Below are 23,379 nucleotides of genomic sequence, written 5' to 3'. Positions count from 1 at the left end.
AACCGCTCGCTCAATCACCTTGCCCAAGAATGGAAGATTTGAGACTGGGCGATAGTTGGCCATCGTGGCCACATCTAAAGATGGTTTTTTAAGAAGCGATTTAATAACCGCCTCTTTCAGCGGGTCTGGGAAGGCTCCCTCATGGAGGGAAGCATTCACCACCCCACGAAGCCCATCGCCCAGTCCTTCCCGGCTAGCTTTTATAAGCCAGGATGGGCAAGGATCCAGGAGACAGGTGGTTGGTTTCACTCGTCCAAGCAGCCTGTCCACATCCTCGGAGGTAACAGATTGGAATTGATCCCACTCAACTTGACTAGACAGAACTCTAGCACTCTCCCGCCCCGGCCCTGCTCCCACGGTGGAGTCTACTTCTTCCTGAATCTGAGTGATTTTATCTGCAAAAAACTTTGCAAAATCATTGCAGGAGAACATGTGGCCCGTACTGGGCCCCGATGTCGCAGGTGGTTCCGCTAAATTGTGAACCACCTGAAAAAGTCTCCTGCTGCTGTTTTCTGCAGATGCAATAGAGGCGGTGAAGAAATTCTTCTTCGCCGTCGCTATCGCCACTTGGTAGGCTCGACGTTGAGCTCTAACCTGTGTCCGGTCAGATTCGGAATGAGTTATCCGCCACCAGCGCTCTAGCCGTCTCAACGATTGTTTCATTGCCCTCAGATCCGTGGAAAACCACGGGGCTGTCCGGGCTCCATGCAATCGGAGAGGGCGCTTCGGAGCCAAACAGTCAATAGCCCTGGTTAACTCCACATTCCAGCGGGCTACCAGGGAATCAGCTGAAAGGCCATCAACATGGGATAAAGCATCCCCTACCACTCTCTGGAAACCATTTGGATCCATTAAGTGGCGGGGGCAGACAATCCGAATTGGTCCCACCTCCCTGCAGAGGGGATGGGTCGCAGAGAAGTCCAGTTGCACCATGAAGTGATCTGACCATGGCACTTCTTTCGTTTCGCTTTTACTTAGTGTCGGATCACCAACATCCATAGAGGTAAACACCAGGTCCAAGGCATGTCCGCGGCTATGGGTTAGGCCAGACTTATTCAGGGACAGCCCCATGGAGGCCATGCTTTCCACGAAGTCCCGAGCGGCCCCTTGTAAGGTCGTGTCGGCATGGATGTTAAAATCCCCTAGGACAACCAAGCTAGGTGTCTCCAGGAGAACATCCGCCACGACCTGAAGCAGCTCGGGCAGGGAATCCTTGGTGCAGCGGGGAGGTCGGTACACCAAAAGGAATCCTGTACTGCCCCTATTGCCCAACTTCCAGAACATTCACTCGGAAAACTGGGTCTTCCCAATAGGATGCCTACTGGGTGAAAAAAGAGGGCACTTATGACTTAAAGGGCGTGGGGGAGAAAGTAGAACAGGGGTCAGCAACCTTTTTCAGCCGTGAGCCCGTCCACTGTCTCTCAGACCTTGTGGACTATATTTTGAAGGGGGGGGAGGAGAACGAATTCCTATGCCCCACAAATAACCCAGAGATGCATTTTAAATAAAAGCACACATTGTACTCATGTAAAAACACCAGGCAGGCCCCACAAATAACCCAAAGGTGCCTTTTAAATACAAGGACACATTCTACTCATGTAAAAACACGCTGATTTCCGGACCGTCCGCAGGCCAGATTCAGAAGGAAATTGGGCCAAATCCAGCCCCTGGGCCTTCGGCTGCCTACCCCTGAAGTAGAAGGAGGGCAAATATTCAAACGCCATCCAAAAGGCATGGTCTTTTGTCAGGCAACCTTTGTGGTGTGCTAATTAAGAAAACAGACACTGGAGGGCAGTCGTCCCCCCACATCTATTCCCATGGCATTTGCTTTGGTGAAACTCACCTGATCACAGAAATCTCAGCAACTGCGTTGCCAGGAAGATGTCTCAACAGTTGGCAGTGCTTGGAAAACCTCTCCCAAGGGAAGGTGACAACCCAGCATCTTAACACTTTATATTAAAAAAAAAAATTGCTCTCTTCAGGTTGTAACAGAAGAAGAGTATTCCCCTGACAAATGTGCTATACAAAAAACACTTTCTCACTAAGAGTACATAATAATATCCAGCACATAAGCATCCATGCACAAACACTTCTGCAAATACTGTACAGCAATACTGGGAATTGTTTGCTTTATTAAAAAAACAAAACCCTCACACCCATTGCAAATGTAAGGTTGCAAAACTACTCACAAGCATGGAATTCAGAATGTCTAGCTCTACTTTTGCAATCCACAGGAAACTTCTAAACATCATGGAAACAGCACTGGGGCTACAAAGATTCCCCAAATCACAATGCTATCTATTAACACACCTTTTCCATCACTGTTAATCCCATTACTAGATATCATAGATTGTGTCAGTTCCCAACTGGCTGGGCTAAATGACTTCCTGACTCACTTAAGAAACATCCCTACCTGACCACACCAAAGACATGCACGTCCAGAGGACAGGCAAACAACACATCAAGTGGGGGGGGGGGGCAGAGCTCCATGGTTTAGCTTAGGTTCAGTCTCCAGTGGAAAGGAAATCAGTGTTGTCTACTCGGTGTGGCAACCGAGTAGTCTATTCCAGCCCTGCTCCGAGTTCCCTTTCTTTTATTGAGAGATGGGAAAGTCTGAACCTTGGTCCTACTTTATGAAAGGCATACTAGGCTACAATCTCTCCCAAACATTCCTGTCCCCTTTGGAAATGAAAGGAGTCTATTTGTACTTTGTTGTCCAGAGGTACACAAGATGAACTTCAGCTGGGCTGAAGAACAGCTGGGCTCATATAACTTCGGGTGCTGAGAGGGCATGTAACACCAATTAAAATATGCCTCTATCAAAACTGCTTACTAAATGGTCCTCTTACCTTGGTAAGGATGTACCATCCCATCCATCACTTGGACTGTATCATCTTGCTGTAACTGCAAGGACACATCCCCAACAGCATCTACTAGCTCAGTAAAGAAATCTGCAATCTCAGGAGAGTCTTGTAGGAGCACATAGCGGTCTTGACGATTGGTGAAATAAGAGTCACTCAAGTTAGCTCTGCAAAGGGAACAGAGGGAGATGCTAACAGCTAGCTGAGAATGACAACAGAAAAGTTATGTATAAACTCTATCCCATATACCTGGTACCGTAAAGAAAGAAAGACTGTCTATTGAACCATCACAGGAAGTTTCTATCTGTAGGCAGAGATACCCTCCCTCACCCACCTCCCTAAACCTGCTTAGTTGAAATGGGAATAAATTCGTAAGATTCTGCAGAAGCAGAAACAGTGGCAATATTCCAGCAATGCTAAGGTGCGAGAGAGAATTATGTCACAATGTCTGCAGAACAAGCAGCAAGGTTTGCAGTATGCTCTGCCTTAGTTGCTTTTTCCTGTTGTTTCTAAAGATCACAATATTCATCTACATATCCCCATTATTAGGTTTGTTGCAACAAGGGACTTACCCGCTCAAGATCACATTATCATCAAAGAGATAGACCTTGATATGCTGCAACCCAATGGTCTCATTGAAACGTTCTGGGATTAGGAGTCTGAGAAGACCACGCAGATTAGGGGTGTGGAAGAGAGAGACACGGACTTGCTCTGGAAACCTCTGCAGGAGTGGAAGGAGCATGGTCCGAGAGTTCTTTCGGCCTGGGGGGGAAATGAAAATGGATTGCCAGCTTCAATAAAAGGACAGTATTTGCCACACTATGCGTATTTGACTTTAAGCAAGCTGTTTCTTCAAGCCATATTTTATAGCAACATTCTTAGCAGCCTAAGTCCCTCAATAGATAATTACTGCTTATCAGAATTGGTATTTACATAGGAGCCAACTCCAGGGGCACCAACAAATGAATGAGCAAAGCTGGAGAGAGGGAGCCAGCCAGCCTCTCTGGCGCTGCCTCCAAGAGAGAAGCAGTTCAGCTCCACCCTCCCCAGCCAGCGAGTCACCTTTTTCCTGCACGCAGTCTGTGTGATGTCACATGCACTATGTTCTGGCGTGTGCATGTGATGTCACACATCCAAATTACGGCAGCGGACACCCACAATCCTGAGGGTGAGTTGGCACCCCTGGGTATGTACATGTCCCCCTATGGCTGCAGTGATGCTAGCTCAGAGAGTTGGAGGTTTTGTGCTTTCCACATTGCCACCAACTTTGGCAAGATGAAACCTAATTAGGAGAAAGAATGGAATGCCAAGATTCACTCTTAGCTAACACAGAAGCTAGTGGGCTGTATCAGCTCCATAATACTCAGAGCAGACCCACTAAAATCAATGAAGTTAGTAATGACTAACATCATCAAAAATACTTTGCCAAAATGTAACAGAAGAAAAAAAAATTGGACCATTTTGCTTGGAGGTAAGTGAAATTGCTTATATTGGGAACACCATTGAAAAATCCTGCAAACACTCTCCAAACTTCTGAAAACCCTTGAAAAACCCTTAAATCCACCAAACTCCACCACAATCTCTCCCTCCAATCCTCCTTGCTCAAACTCCACTTCTCCACAGGCTTCAATGGTCAGTGCAAGGACTTTCAAAGGCTCGTGGGATTGGTAGCTGCCGTTTTTGACCTTTTTCTGGTTACTTTCAGGTTTGCAGTGATGCACACATGCACAGTTGTGTGCATACTGAATGTGCGTAAAATGGTCCTTGCCTGTAGAGTCTTGGTGTGAAAATCTGCAGATTAAGACTACTGAAATCCTCTAAATTTGAAGAGGTTATAAACATAGTTCTTTAGAGCTGAGATGTCCAGCCTGCCTAAACAGCCGAGTCCAGCTAACATGAGAAGCGATTGTGACCAAGCAACACACACTTACCCCGAGATCCCCTTGTGTAGTCTAAGAGAATGGACACTCTTAAGTTGGAAGGCCCACATCCCTGCAATGACCTTTCCAAAGCAACTTCAATGCAATCCACCTGAGGACAATATAAGACCAAAACTTATATACAGGGAAAATCCAATTTTATGAGCACACACTATTCCTAAGCCTTCATAGTTTTCCCTAATTGGCACAGCTATCTCTGCTAGGCATCTGCCTATTCACCCACGCAAAAGGGGGACGAAATTAATAGTTCCCATCACTGCAGGTTGTATTTATTCTCCCATCACAGGAATGTTAACACTGTGCAAACAAAGATTAAAACGGTCACAAGACATAGAGAACACAATTTAGGGCCCTTCATCTATTTAACAGTTTAGGGCTCTCGTTGTAGACTATCATTAAGTTATTTCTTCCAAAGGCTCCTCATTAGTCCAAAGGCAGGCTGCAGAAAAGTTGTCACTGTAGGATAGAATAATGTAGCAAAGATGAAAAAAGAATGTGTGAATAGACCAGTTCTTACAGCAGATACATATGGCACACTGGCATGCCTGGCATCAATGTCAAGATGTTTTGCCTTCATTTTTCTAAGCTGACAGATCTACCATGAAAAGCCCACAGGACAAAGATGGCAGAGATGAAAGAAGGGAAGGTGAAAGGTAGAGATCTGTGAATTAAGGAGTTAGAAAAAGGAGGCTATGTACAACATTGAAGAAGAGCTATAGAGAACATCTCTTAACCGATTATTTCTCAGATATCTGTGGCCTGCTCTCTCCAGCTCAAACACTTACTAATTCCTGTTCCAGAGGTCCTGTTCCAAGGTAGAGTGAAGCCAAAACCACTCGCCGCTTGGCTGTCTTTATCTGTCCCTGAGAGAGAGAAAAGTTTAGATTCACTGATTTGTCTGTCATGTGAAGCCCTCAAGTTCCTCCCAAAGTCCACTCAATCCAGTACTTAAAAGTGAAAAACTCAGCTTTATCTATCAGTATGTCTCTTCTTTTTTGTATCAAAGTGAGCACACAAAATTCTTACAGCATGCCTCATTGTATTTTAGGACAAATATCTCTTGATCAGAGTGGACAAGGCAGCATTTCTGTTGCTTTCACTTGACAGGTCCAAGATTTAACGTATGTAGCTGCCTCATACTGAGCCAGACTATAAAGCTACTACTATTTACTATGACTGGCAGTGGCTCTCCAAGTTTTTAGAAAAGGGTCTTTTCCTAATCCTGCTACCTTAACTTTTTTTTTTTACACAAATGACAGGAATTGAACCAAGTGCCTTAAAACAGCCAAGCCAAGCCTCTCCTGCCTCACCACAGCCAAGGGGAAAGGACATAATACGTGGTCAAATGCATTTTTTCTCCCCACACTTAGTTCCAAGATCCAATCCAGAGGAAAGTCATACGGGCTCAGTCACTAAGACTTACTGAATAAGGAATGATAAAGCAAGATCACTGTGATCCATAAGCTTGAAAAAACACTTTTAGGAGGAGTACTGCAGGAGTACTTCTGAAATTCTGGGTTGTCATTTTTTAACACAATAAATGGCAACAGAAACACATGAACGTTAAAAAAAAAAAAGCCCTGCCCGTCTACTCTTGCATTCTGTTTTCACAGTGGCCAGCAAGAAGAATATGGCAAACCTGCATGCAGGACTTGAAAGCAATAATGGATGAAGAAAACGCATTTTGACATTGACACTCTGTTGCCACCCCTATTCCCAAAGTCACACGCTGGAGACATGCCAAATCACCTTCATAAGTTCGTAGAATTCAGTCGGAGAGGAAAGCACCTTAACATGGGAACTGGCAATTCCAAACTCTGGGACGAGGTTTCGGATCCACTGAAATCTATGGGATCCCTCAGGACAGAGGCAGCAAGGTGGGGCTGTTAGCTGAGGAATAGTAGGTGAGAGCAGCGGGGCCAACAGCAGCCATGATGATCTAATAAGGAGAAAGAAGTGGGTTGAGTTGCATACATTAAATTTTATTCTCCTTTATATTGCCTCCAGGTGTGTGAGCAAGGGGGTAGTCAAGCCTGAAGCATTACACATCTGCCTTTCACCTCCATTACTCACAGCTGGGCAATTTTTGCCAAGAAGGGGAACAGCAGGCTGTAGACAAAGGAAGGAAGGCAGACCTGAGCTGTATGTTAATAACTTCCTTTCAAGGCTAAAGAGGAGGCTCTGCGGACAGTAGTAAAGCTGACCCACAACTGTGTAACAGCAACAGAATGCACTGTAAAAAGACAGTGGCCAGAGTAGCAACACCCAAGGTGACAGACTGCAGTGATCACTTCATGTTTCAGCTCTTGAAATAACAATACTATAGTCCTATTCAGCCTTTCACAGGGTTATACAGTGGTACTTAAGAACTTAATTCGTTCTGGAGGTCCATTCCTAACCTGAAACTGTTCTTAACCTGAAGCACCACTTAAGCTAATGGGGCCTCCCGCTTGCCATCGCACCGCCGCTGCGCAATTTCTGTTCTCATCCTGAAGCAAATTTCTTAACCCAAGGTACTATTTCTGGGTTAGCGGAGTCTGTAACCTGAAGCGTCTGTAACCTGAAGCGTCTGTAACTCAAGGTACCGCTGTATGCAACTGAGCAATTGCATTCACTGAACTTTCGCAAGTGCAATAGCTTTCACAAGGAAACATCCACTCCCTCCCCTCCATGCACCCAAATCTGCTGTGGAGTTCCTCTCTACCCCCACCTCATCAGCAGATATTGGTGCAGTGCAAGGGGAACAGAGGGAAAGGGGAGGGGGAGTTCTGTTGCACTTGCAAAAGTTGCTTTGCTTGCACAACGACCGAGGGCCCATCTGCACTATACATTTAAAGCAGTATCATACCAGAATCCTGGGAATTGTAAAGGATGAATGGAGTTGTTAGGAAACCCTCTTCTGCTCACAGAGCCACAATTTCCAAAGTTCTCTGGAAAGAGGGATTGCTTGGAACTGTAGCTCTGTGAAGAAAAGAAGGAACACCTAACAACTCCCAGCACCCTTAACAAACTACAGTTCCCAGGACTCTTTGGGGAAAGCTGTGACTGTTTAAAGTGGTATGATGCTGCTTTACATTTATCATGCAGATGGTGCCTTAGCTGGATTCAACCTTTAAATTATAGCTATAGAGAGTGCATGCGCTAGCGGCACCTCTCTACCCCCCCCCCCAACCTTCCTGTGTTGAATGGGAAATCTAAAGGGGAAATCTAAATGTGTTTAGTTGAACATGGTTACAGTTGTCCCTGCAACTGGGAACCCTGATTGTGGGGAGGACTGGAAGTGAATTCAACCAAACACCGAATGCACTTAGAATCCCCCTTTAGACCTTCCCACTCAACAAAGAAATGTCAGAAGCGGCTGGTCAGCATGTGTGTTCCTTCTACGGATATAATTTAAGAACATCTGAATAGGGCTATTCTTTTGGTGTACTTCAATTTCAACGGATTGTACCCTAGTTATCTTTACTGCATAAATATGGTTTCATTTTCATCTAGGAAGTTTGAGCTTCTCTCTGGTATTTATTCCAAAAAGACCACATGTAGGAGATCACAACATAACCCTTGGTGGAAATAGATCCACTATTAGAAAACTACTACAAGCTACAACACAACAAACATCAAAGCTGGAGGCAGGGAAGAAATGTGCCAGCATCCGGTTTCAAGGCCCTGACATTATTACAGCCATGGCTTGTATTTTGAGAAGGATACAGAGACAAACCAAAAAAGACAGTTGAGCTCAGAGGAAATAACATGTTTAGCAATGGACTCCTCTGGGAGGAAGGGCAGGATATAAATTTAATAAATAATTTTAAAAATAAATAACGTTAACTAACTGTACATTAGCAAACCATTTCCTAACAGAAACCATCCTCTCAGTATATGAGCAGCTGAATCCCACACTGCTCCATCAATGTGATCTGCTTCAATGTGCATGACCTTTACCAGAACTTTATGAGGAACTCAGGGTTATGAGGAACTCTTGGTCCAAAGCTCAAGTGACCACAGATTCCAGGAAGATGATTTCACTTATTTACTTCATGATAAAACACTGAATCTTCACAAGGTTTGCATGCATCCTTGCACAAAAAAACCCCAGACAGTTTGCCATTGCATTTCCCAGAAAGCCCACCGGTTTGTCACTGCCTATTCATCACAATGGAGATCTGACTCAGTGTGCGGAAGAATTCCTAGCAATTTCGTTTTTCAACAGTTTGTGAGGACTGGGCATTGCTTTGGCAATACTGAGTTACAGTAATCTGGAGGGAAAGTTTCTATTCTCCTTAAACTGAAAAGGAGAACTTTAAGAAATACTTCCCTTGTCCTGTCTGTGAACAGGCAACTGAAGAGCAGCAAACTAGCAAGGTGACACTGGTTTATCTACCTGTATTTACTAAACATAAAGCACATTCAAATGCCTTTTCAAACGCCCAAAACAACTTGATAAGGAACATGGTTTTGGTGCATTGTGGGAATCCACCCTCCCTCCCTTTTATCAACATCATGGCTACACTTAAATGCATGTGCACAGAAACAATATCAACACAATTTGTGCTTGTCCACTTATATAACATGATCAACAATATATTCTCTCAGTGATCCCTAACAGTAACTTGCAATTTCCTTCTGCGAATGGGGGGGCGGGGGGAGAGAATCACACCTCTCAAACACGAACTTTATTCTAATACAAGCAGAGCAGGACAATACATGGGGCCCAGGGATCTTTAATCCGCTTTATCTTCGAGAATAGAGTTAAGACTACCCTGAGGCTTGTGTTTTGCTGATGAGCACATCTCCCATTTTAAGAAATTTATGCAGATAGCTAAGAGTTCAAAGATGTCTTCTTTCAACACATGTAAGAGACTACACACAGCAGAGCTTCTTATTTCCTTTCCACAGAACAGAATGCTATCTTGCAATCACCTTTTAAAGCTTTCTCAATAGTCAAGAATCATCCAAAACTGAAATGCAGAATGGGAAGATACTGTTCCAAGTCCAAAAAGGGGAACTGTCTGGAAGCACACACGGATCTCTTCTTTATATTTCAGAGCTTTAAATAACTGCCTTTTCAACCCAACTACCCACTCCTCCCAGTAATTAAAACTTCTCTGGGGACACACAAAAGTGTCAAAATCATAAAACTATAAAACACTGAACAAGCAACTAGCAACAGAGAATAAAATCACTACAGAAAACTTAACAGCACCAGAAATTCCACAGATCTTAGAACTTCAATAAATATCTTTAGTCAGTAAAAGATTTAAGATTGGTGTGACATCCAAGTCAGTGCAACTGAAATAATTGTGTTGTATCTAACAAGGTTGCCCCCTTAACAAAGGAACTTCTTTCTGCCTGTGCAGTAGCTCTTCCTCTCCAACTCTCCTCCATGCATGCCCACCCCCAATTTGCTCACCAGTATTGCAGGAATCCAAGACCACATTTTGGGGATGGGGTGCAGGAAGAGGAGGGCAAGAGGAAGTCCTATTGCACAGGTGGAAGTCCATGCAAAAGGGATGACTTTGTTGGATACAACCCACTGGACTCAAGTTACTTAAGTCCATTGATTTCAATGGGTTGACTCTATGACTAGCATTGATCATGCCCAACAGAGATTACAAAGGCTGGGAAAATACCTGGTCTGAAGGCACAAGACATCATCACATCGCTGAAGCTAAGTAAATCTGGATCTGGTCAGTGCCTGGGTGGAAGCCACGCATAGAGGCTTTATTTACAATTAAGCTGCCTACAAATTATGTTAAATAAATACGCACTGCCTTGAATAAATTATAAATGTAAGAAAAGAAAAGAAAGATCTTCGGCAGGCACAGCAAATATGTCGTTGTGAGACAAGCCTCTCAAGTGAGGAGTGTTCCATAATGAGGGTGCCACAAAACATACTGTAGTGGAATTAGGGTGATTAAACAGGGCAACTATTTCTGCTAAAATAGATAAACTTAAAGACTCGGTTTGCATCTTACACAAAACCATACCATGGCTTAATGCGAATGTGCAGGTTCCTGGAGAGGAAACTGTGGTCACTTTGTTCTTCCTCCAGCCCTGCTGCTGCTGCACTGCTGTGAGCTTAACCATGGTATGGCTCAGTACGCCATCCAAACCAGGCTCATAATTTGTCTTACTCCAGTCAAATTACAACCTGTACACTTAGAACAAACCTTTGTTACAACTCTGTCTGGAGCAAGACAAAAGATAAGCCCAGTATCACACTGAGACAAACCATGGCTTAGCTCACAGCAGCAGGACCAGATGAATAGCAAAGCAGCCAGTGTTCAAAACTCCCATTGTTTTAGGCGCATTTTGCAACAGGAATTTCATTAGCGTGAGCAGTTTCTGAGCTCTGGGAGCAGTACTGCGCCTAAGATTTCAGATTAAAACTGCAGAGTGGAAGGAAAGGAGCTTTTCCGCCTCCCCATTTCCAGCTACTCTCTGAAGACTGGAGAAGAGACCCTCTTATGAATATTAGGGGGGTGGGCAGGGGAAAATGTGAAAAATGAATGTAATATTTTAGCTGCAGTTCATTCATTTTCAGCTCTGTATTCTTGTTATAAAAAGCGTGCCTAGGCATTCCGTTGTTGTGCCCAGAACCTAGGTGCCATTTAGCTCATGGCTTTCCTATCTCAGTTTCTAACACTGAAAGCAGCAGCACAGTTTCTACAAGCTATGGGTTTGATTTAGTGCATTATGCGAACTGAGCCAAAGCAGCTGAAAGTGGGCTATCTCTCGAATTTGAAGTATCTGCTATCTGGGGGTTTTGGAAGATCTATTTTTAGGAAGTGCGTCTTTGACTAATATCGCGACAAAGTGAGCTCAAGTACCACAATTCTTGTTAAACCTCAGCTTCTTCGGCAGACAGGAGAAGAGAGATTGCATGATATCTCAGTGTGCATCACCCACACAGAAGCCACAACATAGTGGCTTTTGCCAACAGCTCTTGATTCACTGGAATGCCTGAGTCTATATTACTGTATTTCTGCATAGGCTGTGACTGAATCTGGGAAACTAGTTTTATTGTTAACATTCTGATGCAATGAACAACAAAGGCTTGAGGGTAACTTCCTTAAAGTAAGAAGGCTGGGTGTGAACATGTGGCCTGAGACTTTTGCTTTCCCTTGTTTTAACTGAGTCATGCTTACTGGATGCTACAAATAGTTTGAGTGTTCACCTTTTCCTCTTTCCCACAATTGCGTGGAAAACAGCTCAGATCAAAGAGCAAGTTGCTTCTAAAAGAAATATACTAATTGTCATTACAAAAAAGTGCTATTGAAAGCAAACGAAACCCTAGGAGTAAGATGCTAATTTACTCAAAACCCTGGCAGTAGTACCATCTATTCAACAAAACACAAAAATGACCTCATGTGGGTACATTTCCATATCCTGTGTTCCTGAAGATGATGAATAACCAAACAGTTGCTACATGACTGAAGTGTAGCATATACTTTCAGCACAAAACACAATCATATTTTTTAGCTGATTTATATAGCACCTTTTAGAAAATAACTGCCCCCTTTAAGGTAGTGTACAAACTTGCATAAATTACAACCATTCAATTAAAACTGCATTAAACGTCCTTAAAAGTGAAGAACAGCAGTAACGTGATGCTCAGAGGTAAATATATTTAACCCATGTAACAATTTTATCCCCCTGAAGACAAGGAGATGCATATAACCTAAAATTCTATATTGCCATATCCTTGTGTCTAGGGGGGCATAACATGACTATAGACAATACAACCTAGGATTCTGTGCTGAAATGCAAACCTTTTCAGACTAAATTGTACACATTTTAATAAATTACTTTAATTCAAATACTTTAACTTGGTTGCAAAATAAAGCTTTCATATGGTGTTAAGATAGGGACGGGGGTGGCGCTGTGGGTTAAACCACAGAGCCTAGGGCTTGCCGATCAGAAGGTTGGCAATTCGAATCCCCGCAACGGGGTGAGCTCCCGTTGCTCGGTCCCTGCTCCTGCCAACCTAGCAGTTCGAAAGCACATCAAAGTGCAAGTAGATAAATAGGTACCGCTGCAGCAGGAAGGTAAATGGCATTTCCGTGCGCTGCTCTGGTTCGCCAGAAGTGGCTTAGTCATGCTGGCCACATGACCCGGAAGCTGCACGCCGGCTCCCTCGGACAATAAAGTGAGATGAGCGCCACAACCCCAGAGTCAGCCACAACTGGACCTAATGGTCAGGGGTCCCATTACCTTTATGGTGTTAAGAACAGTGTTAGAAAGCATACTGTATATTTAATTTAATTTGATTATTTAAAAAGAGAGAGAGAGAGAAGGCTGGGGTAAAAGAGCTACCTGGGCTTAAGAAGTCTATACCCACACCTGTGCAATACCCAACCATTTTGTATTTTCTCCACGCAACCAGGAGGACAAGACATTTACCGTACTTATTCCCATGAAAGCCACTGGAAACTGTTCTGCAGATATGCTGTACAGATTTCAAGGCCTCCTGGGCCTCCTTGCTCAACAGACCACACTTAATCCATCCAACCGCTTTTCTAGCAATTGATTATTTATGGAAATTGGCAACAAATAATTACTTGGGAGCCATCCAAAGGTTTGGGAGAGGGGCCAAGAGAGGAAGTTTTCCAACAGAGAAATCATTGTTAATTGTTTAGGAATATATATTTTAAGAAGAAAAGATTTGTTTTGAATACAGTATGCTTTACTGTACACAGATGAGCTGGCGTGAAGAGAAAAACTAGTCTAAGAACATCTGCTGAGAAAACAAAGAAATTATGCGAATCCAACATACTTCCTGTAACCCAAGCAGCAAGTAGTTTTTCCCAGATAATGCAAGACTCACCATAAACAAATGCTATTCAGAAGCTTTCCTTCTCATATGCTAAAAAAAACAGGAACTTGTTCATTGTATGTAAAGCATTTTGTACCATGCACACATTATGTTTTCTCCTCTAAGGAACCTGGCAAGTTAAGCTGCTGTTCCCATTATGCTGCTGAAATGGAGGATAACACACTGCAGCATTTTGCATTTGGCCCAGGATTTCCAAATTCCACAGTCAAGCCTCTAGACCACAATACTAATTAGAAAAGTTTGACTGAATCTTGAAGATGCTAAAGCATTACACTGATTCAAAAAACTATTACAAATGAAAACATGATGAAACACCGGTGCATTTCATGGGCAATCAAAGAAAATTAAATCTTCTCTTTTTTCTACTTCACCATCTAAATTTTATGCTGACAAGTTTAGTTTCTTGAGAAGGGGCAATTGTACAAAAGACTGTGACTATTTCCGAGAATCTCTTTCATGTCTGGCATATGTGCATTATTGTTTTAATTGTTAGACACCATGAGAACCCTTGGGGCTGGAGACCAGCATTTAATGCTGCATCTCCAAAGCAAACATCTACAGTCTTTGCTTGCTATGTGAATTCTGGGAAAGTTCTGTAATTCAATACCCTGGACAAAAAGCACCTGCTTTATGTGAAAACACTGGCAGAAATTTGTTTCTCCTGACCCTGCCACCTGAGCAGAGCAGCATAATCTGCAGGAAGAGGTTAATATTTACCTGAGATTTCAGTTGTTTTTGTAGCTTTAAATGAGCATACAAGATGTATGCACTCTTATTTATACATGGATGTTCCACATAGATTTGCTTTCTTACTGCTAGTAAAATGAAGGACAGGAACTTAGGGTAGGATTCACATAATGAACCCTATCAGCAGAAGCATGGTCTTCTGCTTAAACAACAGGGCTTTCTCCTCCCTCCCCCCTCCAAAACTGGCTCAGGGCAAGAGATCCCCCAGAACAAGGGGGGTGGGTTGAATCGTTCCATCTGACAAATTGATATGATTATGCCAATGGAACGTTGAACATAGCACAGTTTTGAATTCCATCCTTAGCTTCTTTGTAGCTAATGTTTACTGAGACAAAAGATATTACAAATGTTAACCTGAACCTTAATGAACTTCAAATGGGTACAGTTGCTGGATTACAGGAATAGCATAGCATGCAATTTTTAAAAATACCGAGCCTTGATTACTTATAATATAAAATAATAATTTACTAATTGTACCCTGCCCATCTGACTCAGTTGCGCCAGCCACTCTGGATGGCTTCCAACAGAAGGAAGAAATCTGTTGCTAACCACAGGCAAAAAAATCACATGTAGGAAAGCACATTCCAGGTAGTGTTACCATGTTTAAATGGCCATATCCATGTGATACTCATAAAGTGTGGATTGGCAACCACTGCACTTTCATCTCCATATACCTGAAGGAGCGTCTCCACATTCTTTTGCTGGTTCCCTCACTGGAGGTTACAGGGAACCAGGCAGAAGGCCTTCTCATCAGCCTCCCTGCCCTGTGGAATGCCCTGCCATCAGATGTCAGAGAGATAAACAATTATCTGAAGGCAGCCCTGTATCGGGAAGTTTTTCATGTCTGATATTTTGTTGTGTTGTTATATTTCCTCCTTGTGTTCACCTTCACAACCGTGTTTCTCTAACTTGGGTCTTCAGCTGTTGTTGGACTACAACTCCCATCATCCCTGACCGCTGGTCCTGCTAGCTAGGGGTGTTCAGAGTTGTAGTTCAAACAACTGCCAAGTTTGTGAAACATTGCTTTACTGTTTGATGTGGCATGATGGGCATCTCACCCACGTGTATCCACTGTTATTTGTTCTCTATTTACCATCAACAGATAATGCTAGCCTTCCTAATTATGAAACAGTAAGTTGGATGCTTACTAATTCTCTCTATTGTTACGGGATTTTGAATTACTGTGACGGGATTTTGAATGCAGCCTTAGGCTAAGTAACACACAGTTCCAGTAATTGTGCAAAAATGGCCCATGGGAGGGTATGTCACAGTGACACAACACTGCCCTCACTCGCCTCTGCAACTAGTCTCCAGTCACTTCATCGTGGGAAAGGGAATTCATGATAATGAGAGAGTTTAATTTCAGGAATGCGCTCCAAAGTCTCGTCAATTTCATCACCTGCTCTTTGAAACCTTTGCAAACTATTCTGGGCTACTTTGGGAGGCAGGGTAGGATATAAATCTAATAAAATTAATTATCAGAACGTGGGCCAAACGTTGCACAGACAACCACTGCTGTTTTATACCGCTCATCATTACACATAAAAACAATTAAAGATTCTTTATCAAATTTTATCACTTTTTATCAAAGCACAAGCTTTCAGGTACCCAAGCTCACTTCATCAGATGCATGAAGTCTTAGTTGGCAGTTACAGTATCTAAAGGAGAAGATTATTAAGTGAGAGTTGAATGGCAATAAGGTGCAAAAATTACAGTGACAGAGCTTAAATATATGTTACACAGGAACATGTTTTATATTCTGCAAGAGCAGATTGCTGATAATTGCTTGGACTACTGTAGTCACACCTCTAGGCAGAGAACCATGAGCAAGAATCAGTCATAGATAGGACAGATATCCGACAACTGGATATGGATTGTGATAAAAATTCTTTGTTTCATTTTAACAAACAAACAACAGCATTGAACTTATTGATGAATTGCAATTCAACAGTTTCACTTGTTTCAAGCTGCGTTCTTACTTTGAAGTACCTATGTTCTAGAAAGGACACTTTTAAGGTCAGTTACAGAACGTCCTGGGAGGATGAAATGTTCTCACGCTGATTTATTTCAGATGGCAATTTTCCTCAGGACACTCTGTAACTGACTTTAAGGTGGTCATTCTGGAACAGCAAAACTAAAGGCAACTCTTTAAAAGATATAAATGAGTGCACCTAGTGGACATATGAAAATGGGTATGGGTTTACCACACTGAAAAATACGGTAAATGGTGTTTAGAGATCAAAACTCAAGCTCTAAGACTTGGGGAGTGTTGGGGGGGAGGGACAAACAAAATGTCTGAGGAGCAATTCTAAAAAAGTGTAGTTGAAAATATATATAACATTAGTTCTGAGAGAATTCCTGAAAATAGGAGCCAGGCACCAAAAACACACATGGCTCCATTATAGCATCCTGTTATTGCAAATCACCCTTAATTTGGGAAATGATATACAACGAATTGAAGAAAATGTTCCATTTAACATATGTTTAAAAACCTGAAGCATCTTTATTAGGGACTGTAGGGAAAGATCTGCCAAAAAAAGCTGAAAAACATCTTCATGTATGCGACAACGGCCGCGAGAGGTTTTATTTGAAAATTGATGGACTATGCAGAACTGGCAAAACTGACATACAAGCTATGGGACAAGGATAGCTGTGACTTTAAAGATGAATGGGAACCCTTTACAAAGTATTTGAAGACACAACAAAGCGAACCGGACTCCTTGGCTGGTTTTGAATAAACATTCACAAACTTTTTATTGATAATAATCAGCTAAATAGTTTGAGGATCTATACAACTGTGTAACATGCAGAAAACAGCATTTTTAGAGAAAACAAAGACTGGAACTGAGGGAAGTCGGGGGTGGGGGTGGGTGGGTTCTGTGGGGGGAGGGAGGAAAAATGGGGGAAAATAAGGATGAAATGTTTCTGGATAATATGTTTTGTTTAAATTTTGAATAAAAAGTTATTTTAAAAAAAAAGATTCACAAAATGTTTAGGTGTAAGTGTACCCGTGCGTACCCCCCAGAAAAAAGCACTGATTTTACCTGAAAATGAACATGTAAGAGAAATCCAGAGTTGAATTTAGCCACAGATCAGGGAAAACAGTTTCTAGTTAGTTACAGGATGCTAGTAAATTGACATATGAAAGAGAGCAACCGATACCAGAGATGCAAAATAGAGAAAACATTGATTCACAAGCATTACTATTTTGGTTGCCCGAAAATGTCTGGAACAGATAATGGTAAGTTTCTGGTATATTGTTAAGTAAATGAGTGAAGAGTGGGTTGATAGTAATGCACATGCCAAAAATGATGTCTCATTCTTCCAAAGTAAATTCTTGAGAGAAGTTATGTCATAGCACCAAATTCATTATTTCACACTGAACCCATTACATCTGCAGCTGACAGTTATGTGAAGTTTGAGAGCATTACTATATTTTTATTATTTATATATGCTTTTGCACAGAAACAAAAAAAGCAGCCAAACTTCCGCAGTAACTTAACAACCAAATGAGCACTCCAGCTGTGCTTCTCCAGTCCTTCACTTCTGCATTTTTAAGGTTTACGCAGAAAATAAAAGGCCTGCTGCCAGATGGCTACAGAAACAACAGTAAACCCAAGGGGACCTTTCAAAATAGCTGACATAAAAAAGATTGCAGTACAAGAAGAAAATCATAAAACAAGTGGAGAATAAGCTGCCTTGGGACATAAATATAGTTGCAACACTAATATGACAAAAATGAGCAAAATAAGCACTGGATTCATTGATCAAGAAAAGTCAAATAAACATGGCTACTTACATGCAGGAGCAAGGTTTAATTTTGCAGCCCAACTCTGAAACTAATGCCAATCAATTTCAAAATTCACTTCTTTTTTCTTAAATATTTATTAACTTTCAAAAAAAAAGGTTATAAGGATTTGATGACAATATAGTTATATACAATTATAAATCAAAACCACTAGTTCTATGTAGCCAGTCTCACACACACACACTGTAGCCCCCACCTTAAATCTCCCTCCAACCACACCTCACACAATCTTTCAGCCCTTACTGACGGACCTTTGTCATAGCCAGAAGATGGTAAATCAGCCACTCACACCTTGTATTACTGCTAAACCCTTTTTTGCCAATAAGCAGACACCTCCCAGCTCCATGCACTATTCAAAGCACGTGTCTGTAGTCAGAGACATTACCAAGATCTTGAAACTTGGAAATATGAGTCGCTGGGGCTCACAGTGCTTGCCTCAAATACAAGGAGTATATTTTTACCCTTAAACCCTCCTCAAGTTCAAACTATACTCCAACCCAGAGACAACGTCCTAGTCTACTACCCAGCCATTCCCCATCTAAACTCCACAGCTGATGCTCAAGTTACAAGCAGAAGTTATTCCCTTCCTCTTTCACCAGGCAAAATTACCTGTGGCAAAGGTAGTTTTCCCAAAGGCTACCACAGTATCAGTAGTTTATTGAGAAAACTACAAATCTGGAGAGCTGAAACAGCAAGGAAATGCTATTCTTGCTGTTTCTTCCCAGCTTGCCACCAGCACCACAGCATTAGCTAGTTGAGGAGGGAGAGAAGAGAGAGTGGCAGAAGAGTGTTTGGTGATATCAGAAATACGCCAAACCATTTCCCAATGGGGGCAGAAAAATATAGCTTCACTTATTTCCAAGTCAATTCAAGTGTGATAGGCAGCTTGCCAAGTGCTAAAATATCAAAATGGACGTTGGGCTAGATCAGGGGTAGGCAACCTAAGGCCTGTGGGCCGGATGCAGCCCAATTGCCTTCTAAATCTGGCCCACGTACAGTCCGGGAATCAGCGTGTTTTTACATGAGTTTTTACATAATCTCTGGGTTATTTGTGGGGCATAGGAATTCATTCATTTATTTATTTTTTCAAAATATAGTCCAGCCTACCACATTGTCTGAGGGACGGTGGACTGGCCCACGGCTGAGAAAGGTTGCTGACCCCTAGGCTTGATGCATCAATAGTCTGATTCAATAAAAGGAAACTCTTTGTAAATGTCAGAATCTTTCACAGCTGTATAACAAGGTTGTTCATAATAAAAGCTTTTCAAATAGAAAGCGCATTTTACCAAATCATCACCACATTATATGCAAAAAGAGGTAACCTAGTCCTTGGATGAGGAAGATCTGGAGAAGCTTGAACAAGAACAAAAATTACCATACGGGGAAAAGAATTAAGCCAACAATAAACTCCTGAGCTTTTAGGAATCACGGAATGCTATTTCCAAGAAGCATCACATTCAAAGTAAACAGCTTTAGTACAGGAAAAAATCTTAGTTTCCGTAGCGGTTCCACACAAGAATGAAACGTGTAAAGCTGTTAATACCAAATTCATGAAAAGAAAGAGTGTCTGGTGAGGTACACGGGATCTTTTTAAAAAGCAGATTGCTTGAATTTTACTCCTCTTTACTCTGCACAGTTTCAACAGTATGCCCATGATGGTTAATTTCATGAAGACAATGTATTAAGCAAAGCAGTAAAGTATGAGCAAGTGGCACATTCCCCATACACATAATGAAAACATGTCCAGACACATGCCAGGATTTCAAAATATTCATGCACCAATGATGTATATCATGTTTCTCACAAACATAATACAGTACATAATTCAAAGAAGCAATGCAGTCTTCTCCAGACTACCTGCTTATTAAGCATTCATTCTGACTTGCTAGCAGGGAGGTCCGACAAGTTTTATCCCACACTTTCCATTGCATTTCCTCATCACATTTCTTATCACAAGGATATGATTTTTTGTGGATGTCAATTTATTGCACAAGACCTCCCAATCAAATACAGTGGTACCCTGGTCTACGAACAGCCTAATTAATGAACTACTTGGAATACGAACACTTCTAACCCGGAAATGAGGGCTGGGGAGAGGCAGTGACATTCCTGTTCAGCACGGCCTTCCCTCGCTCAGCACCAGGAAGCGGAGAGGGGGGCCGTTGATGCTGCGGGGGGCCATTGATGCTTCCAGGTTGGAAGACGGAGGGAGAGAAAGAGAGAGGAACAAGAGATGCCAGCTGCCGTGCGCCAAAGCGCACTTTGGAGACCCCTGTTGGGACTTGGGAGAGAGATGTGCAGCGGCAAGAGTGTTTATCCGGGTGAGGCGGGGGGGGATCACTTGTTCTTAGGATCCTGCGGTGGATAGAGTTGGGACGGTGCAGGGAGGGGAGTCCATGGTGGCGAGCCCGATCCGGGTTGAGTTTCCTTTCGCTTTGCACACGCCTCCCTCCCCAAGGAGTGGAGATTATCGGTGCGCCTTCGGCCTCCTTCTCCCCTGAGGTGCGCTGCCTTTAGGGACCTCCTCACGAGTCGGCCCGGCAGCTCCACCGAGAGCGCTGTTGCTGACGCGGACCAGCAGCGGCTCCCCAGGATTTTGGGTAAGAAATAGGCACCCTCTTCCACCCCCACCAGCCCTTCCTGGAAGTGCCGTCCTCCAGAACAAGATGCCAGTCCTCAAGGATCTGGGCTAAGGGTGGAAGCAGAGATGAGGGGCACTGATGCTGAGACACTGGTGGCAGAGGGACCTAGAGCCAGGGAGCAGCAGCAACATTCCTGCTCGGCATGGCCTTCCCTCGCTCAGCACCAAGAAGCCACCGCCATCGCTGCAGCATCCACCAGCCCCTTCTCCGCTTCCTGGTCTGGAATGGTCCAGCAATGATCTGGAAGCTTCCTGAATTTTAGCAAAAAGAAACTAATTTATACTGAAGTGCTGAAACTGTGGCCTGATGCTTCAAACACAACCACCTGAATTCCAAAGTTGTCCTTTTAGCCCCATGCTTGGGGAGGAGGGGCAGGAAGAGTGGATAACAGCTGCAAACCTTTACATGAAAAATTGCTGTGTGCACACCTGTGTTTCTTACAGCAAACAAACACACACACACACACATCAAGAAATTGCAGTCTAATTAGGGTTCCCATGCACTCTTAGTTAAAGATGCACATATGTTCTCTACATTTTATGCATTTGCTGTTGGAAACACTAGCACAACACTAGTGTACTGCAACTCCTATCTGCAGCACAAATGTTGCCATATGATGCGAAAAGGCTCCACTTGGCATGAACACAAGAGGTTCCATTTTGAGGACTGCAGGAGAAACATGAGTTAAAATGACCTCCAGCTCAATCCTTTTTTTAAACATTAGCTGAACCAGGCTTTAAATCGTAACCTAGGGTTTTTGGAATGCTGTGGTTTTACCGTCTGCTCCTCTTAAGCTGCTCCGATTGCTTTGTTGCGTTTACTGCTAGCCATGCTGCAAATCTCTAAGTACAGCTGGAGTACACATTTCCACCAAATAAAAATATACGCCGACGAGCTTCTCTTTGGCCGACAGTACCTTATTCTTTTCTCCCTTCCTACAGAAATACACGCAGGTACTACAACTGACCCTCCTTCCAGTACACCCCATACCCACCTTAAAGGGTACCCCAGACTTTACCCTCAAGGACTATCTCGCCCCTGATTATCAGTCTCCCTCCCCCCCCGCCAACATGCACTTAAACACGACGCCGACCCAACCTTAGCGACAGTTACTTTCCACTAGGAAGGCGCCCAGCCCAATATAGTCTCTGAATCTCTTAAGCGCGAGTCCTCACTGGAAGAAAATGCAGGAGCCGCCGCAAGTGAAAAACCGGCCGGCCGGCCGGCCACCCTCCCTCACCTGCGTGCGCGGCGTTCCCGGCCCCGGGTCAGGCGGTCCGACAGCCGGCCGAACAGAGCGGCCAAGGCTGGTCTCCCCCGGGGCAAATAATCTAGCAGCCGCCGCCATAGCACGGGAGCCTCAGCCACCACAGCCGCCGCCATGGAAACCCGACTGCTTCCGCTTCCGGGTGAGCGATGCTCCGCAGACCCTCCACCACTTCCGCTTCCTGCCATAGAGATGGGAGGCAGCTTCCTCTCCTCGAAAGTCCACCGCCGTTGCCAAGGGGACGGGGGGGTGGCGCCACTTTCCCCCTGGCACCTGAGGGCAGATAGGGTGGGATTTTAGGAAAAATGCAGACCAGGAAGGTCTCAAGACCACCCCCCTCGGCACTCTTCCGCTTTGTAGTGCACCATTCCCGCCGCCGTGGTCTTGTTCGCAAAGCCACAGAATAAAGCGGGATTGTAATAATAATAATAATAATAATAATAATAATAATAATAATTCTAGGTGGTGTTTATCCAAAGGCTGCAGTTCTGTGCTGGCTAACGTGAGAGCAAGGGCTCATAAGTCCCACTGAACTTAGTAGACCTCGCCTCCCAAAAAGTGTGCTGTAAGCGTATACGCTTGAAAATTTTCCCTACTCCCCGAGTACACGTGATTGTAACGAGCTAATCCCTGTAATTTAAAATCCTCGTGTGAGCGCTGTACTCGCCAGGCGCCTGAATTGGAAACCCTTGTTCAGCGACCACTGTCTTCCCTAACCGCAAAGCTCACGAGATATATCATGCCTTCCGCCATCCTGCAAGCAGCTGCTACGGTCTTCTGTGCATCCCCACATCACATGTGAATTTATCCGCAGAAAACAAATGGACAGGAGTCTTTTGCAACATGTAACAAACTAAAAAAAAAAAGTTCACCAAACTCATGCTCGTCAGACATGGAAGTTTGCTCAGCTGGCTTCATCAGTTTCAAAAGTGTTTTTTCCTGCCGCTTTGTTTCTAAAAAAATTGTAAAAGAATTTCCAGCTGGCTGTTGAAATGTTTATTAGTTTGTTTTATATTATGCTTTGACGGTGTATTTATATAATACTGCACAGTTTGCTTTCTTTGGGGTTCTGTTTATTTTCGCGGTTCTCTGAAGTACTGTATATGAGCCTGGGTGGGCTTTAAAATCTTCTCGGCAGGCCTTTCTTTCAGTCCTGCCACCTACGTAGGTACATTTGGTGATGACAAAAAGGCCTTCATGGTGGCACAGTCACGGACTGTGGAACTCCCTTCCACAGGACGCTGGGCTGGTCCCCTTTCTGCTTTCCTTTCACCAACA

At 43.5% G+C, this 23,379-nt stretch overlaps 1 protein-coding gene and 1 long non-coding RNA gene across 4 annotated transcripts in view; one reads left to right on the top strand and one right to left on the bottom strand.

The window, feature by feature from the left end:
• PGS1 (phosphatidylglycerophosphate synthase 1) overlaps window positions 1-22,261 on the bottom strand; it is a 40,074-nt gene extending 17,813 nt beyond the window's left edge. For 2 of the 3 annotated variants that reach the window (XM_083598415.1, XM_083598416.1), the window contains exons 1-6: window positions 22,075-22,246; window positions 6,551-6,740; window positions 5,587-5,664; window positions 4,793-4,892; window positions 3,434-3,623; window positions 2,850-3,028 (exon numbers count right to left, since the gene is read on the bottom strand). In XM_083598415.1, coding sequence (XP_083454541.1) covers window positions 2,850-3,028; window positions 3,434-3,623; window positions 4,793-4,892; window positions 5,587-5,664; window positions 6,551-6,740; window positions 22,075-22,217 — 880 coding nt within the window. In that variant the 5' untranslated portion in view covers window positions 22,218-22,246. Of the gene's footprint in view, window positions 1-2,849; window positions 3,029-3,433; window positions 3,624-4,792; window positions 4,893-5,586; window positions 5,665-6,550; window positions 6,741-22,074 lie in introns of all 3 variants that reach the window. The other variant, XM_083598414.1, reaches the window with a different exon arrangement.
• Window positions 22,262-22,285: 24 nt separating this feature from the next.
• Window positions 22,286-23,074, top strand: LOC310755527. The gene is made up of 2 exons (XR_014544413.1): window positions 22,286-22,509; window positions 22,625-23,074. It is a non-coding gene; the product is annotated as an uncharacterized lncRNA (long non-coding RNA).
• Window positions 23,075-23,379: the final 305 nt, after the last annotated feature.

The sequence above is a fragment of the Podarcis filfolensis genome (assembly GCF_964270895.1).
Source record: "Podarcis filfolensis genome assembly, chromosome: 2".
Classification (NCBI taxonomy): domain Eukaryota; kingdom Metazoa; phylum Chordata; class Lepidosauria; order Squamata; family Lacertidae; genus Podarcis; species Podarcis filfolensis.
Note: the sequence above shows the minus strand (reverse complement) of the source record. Positions and strands in the feature narration are given on the sequence as shown.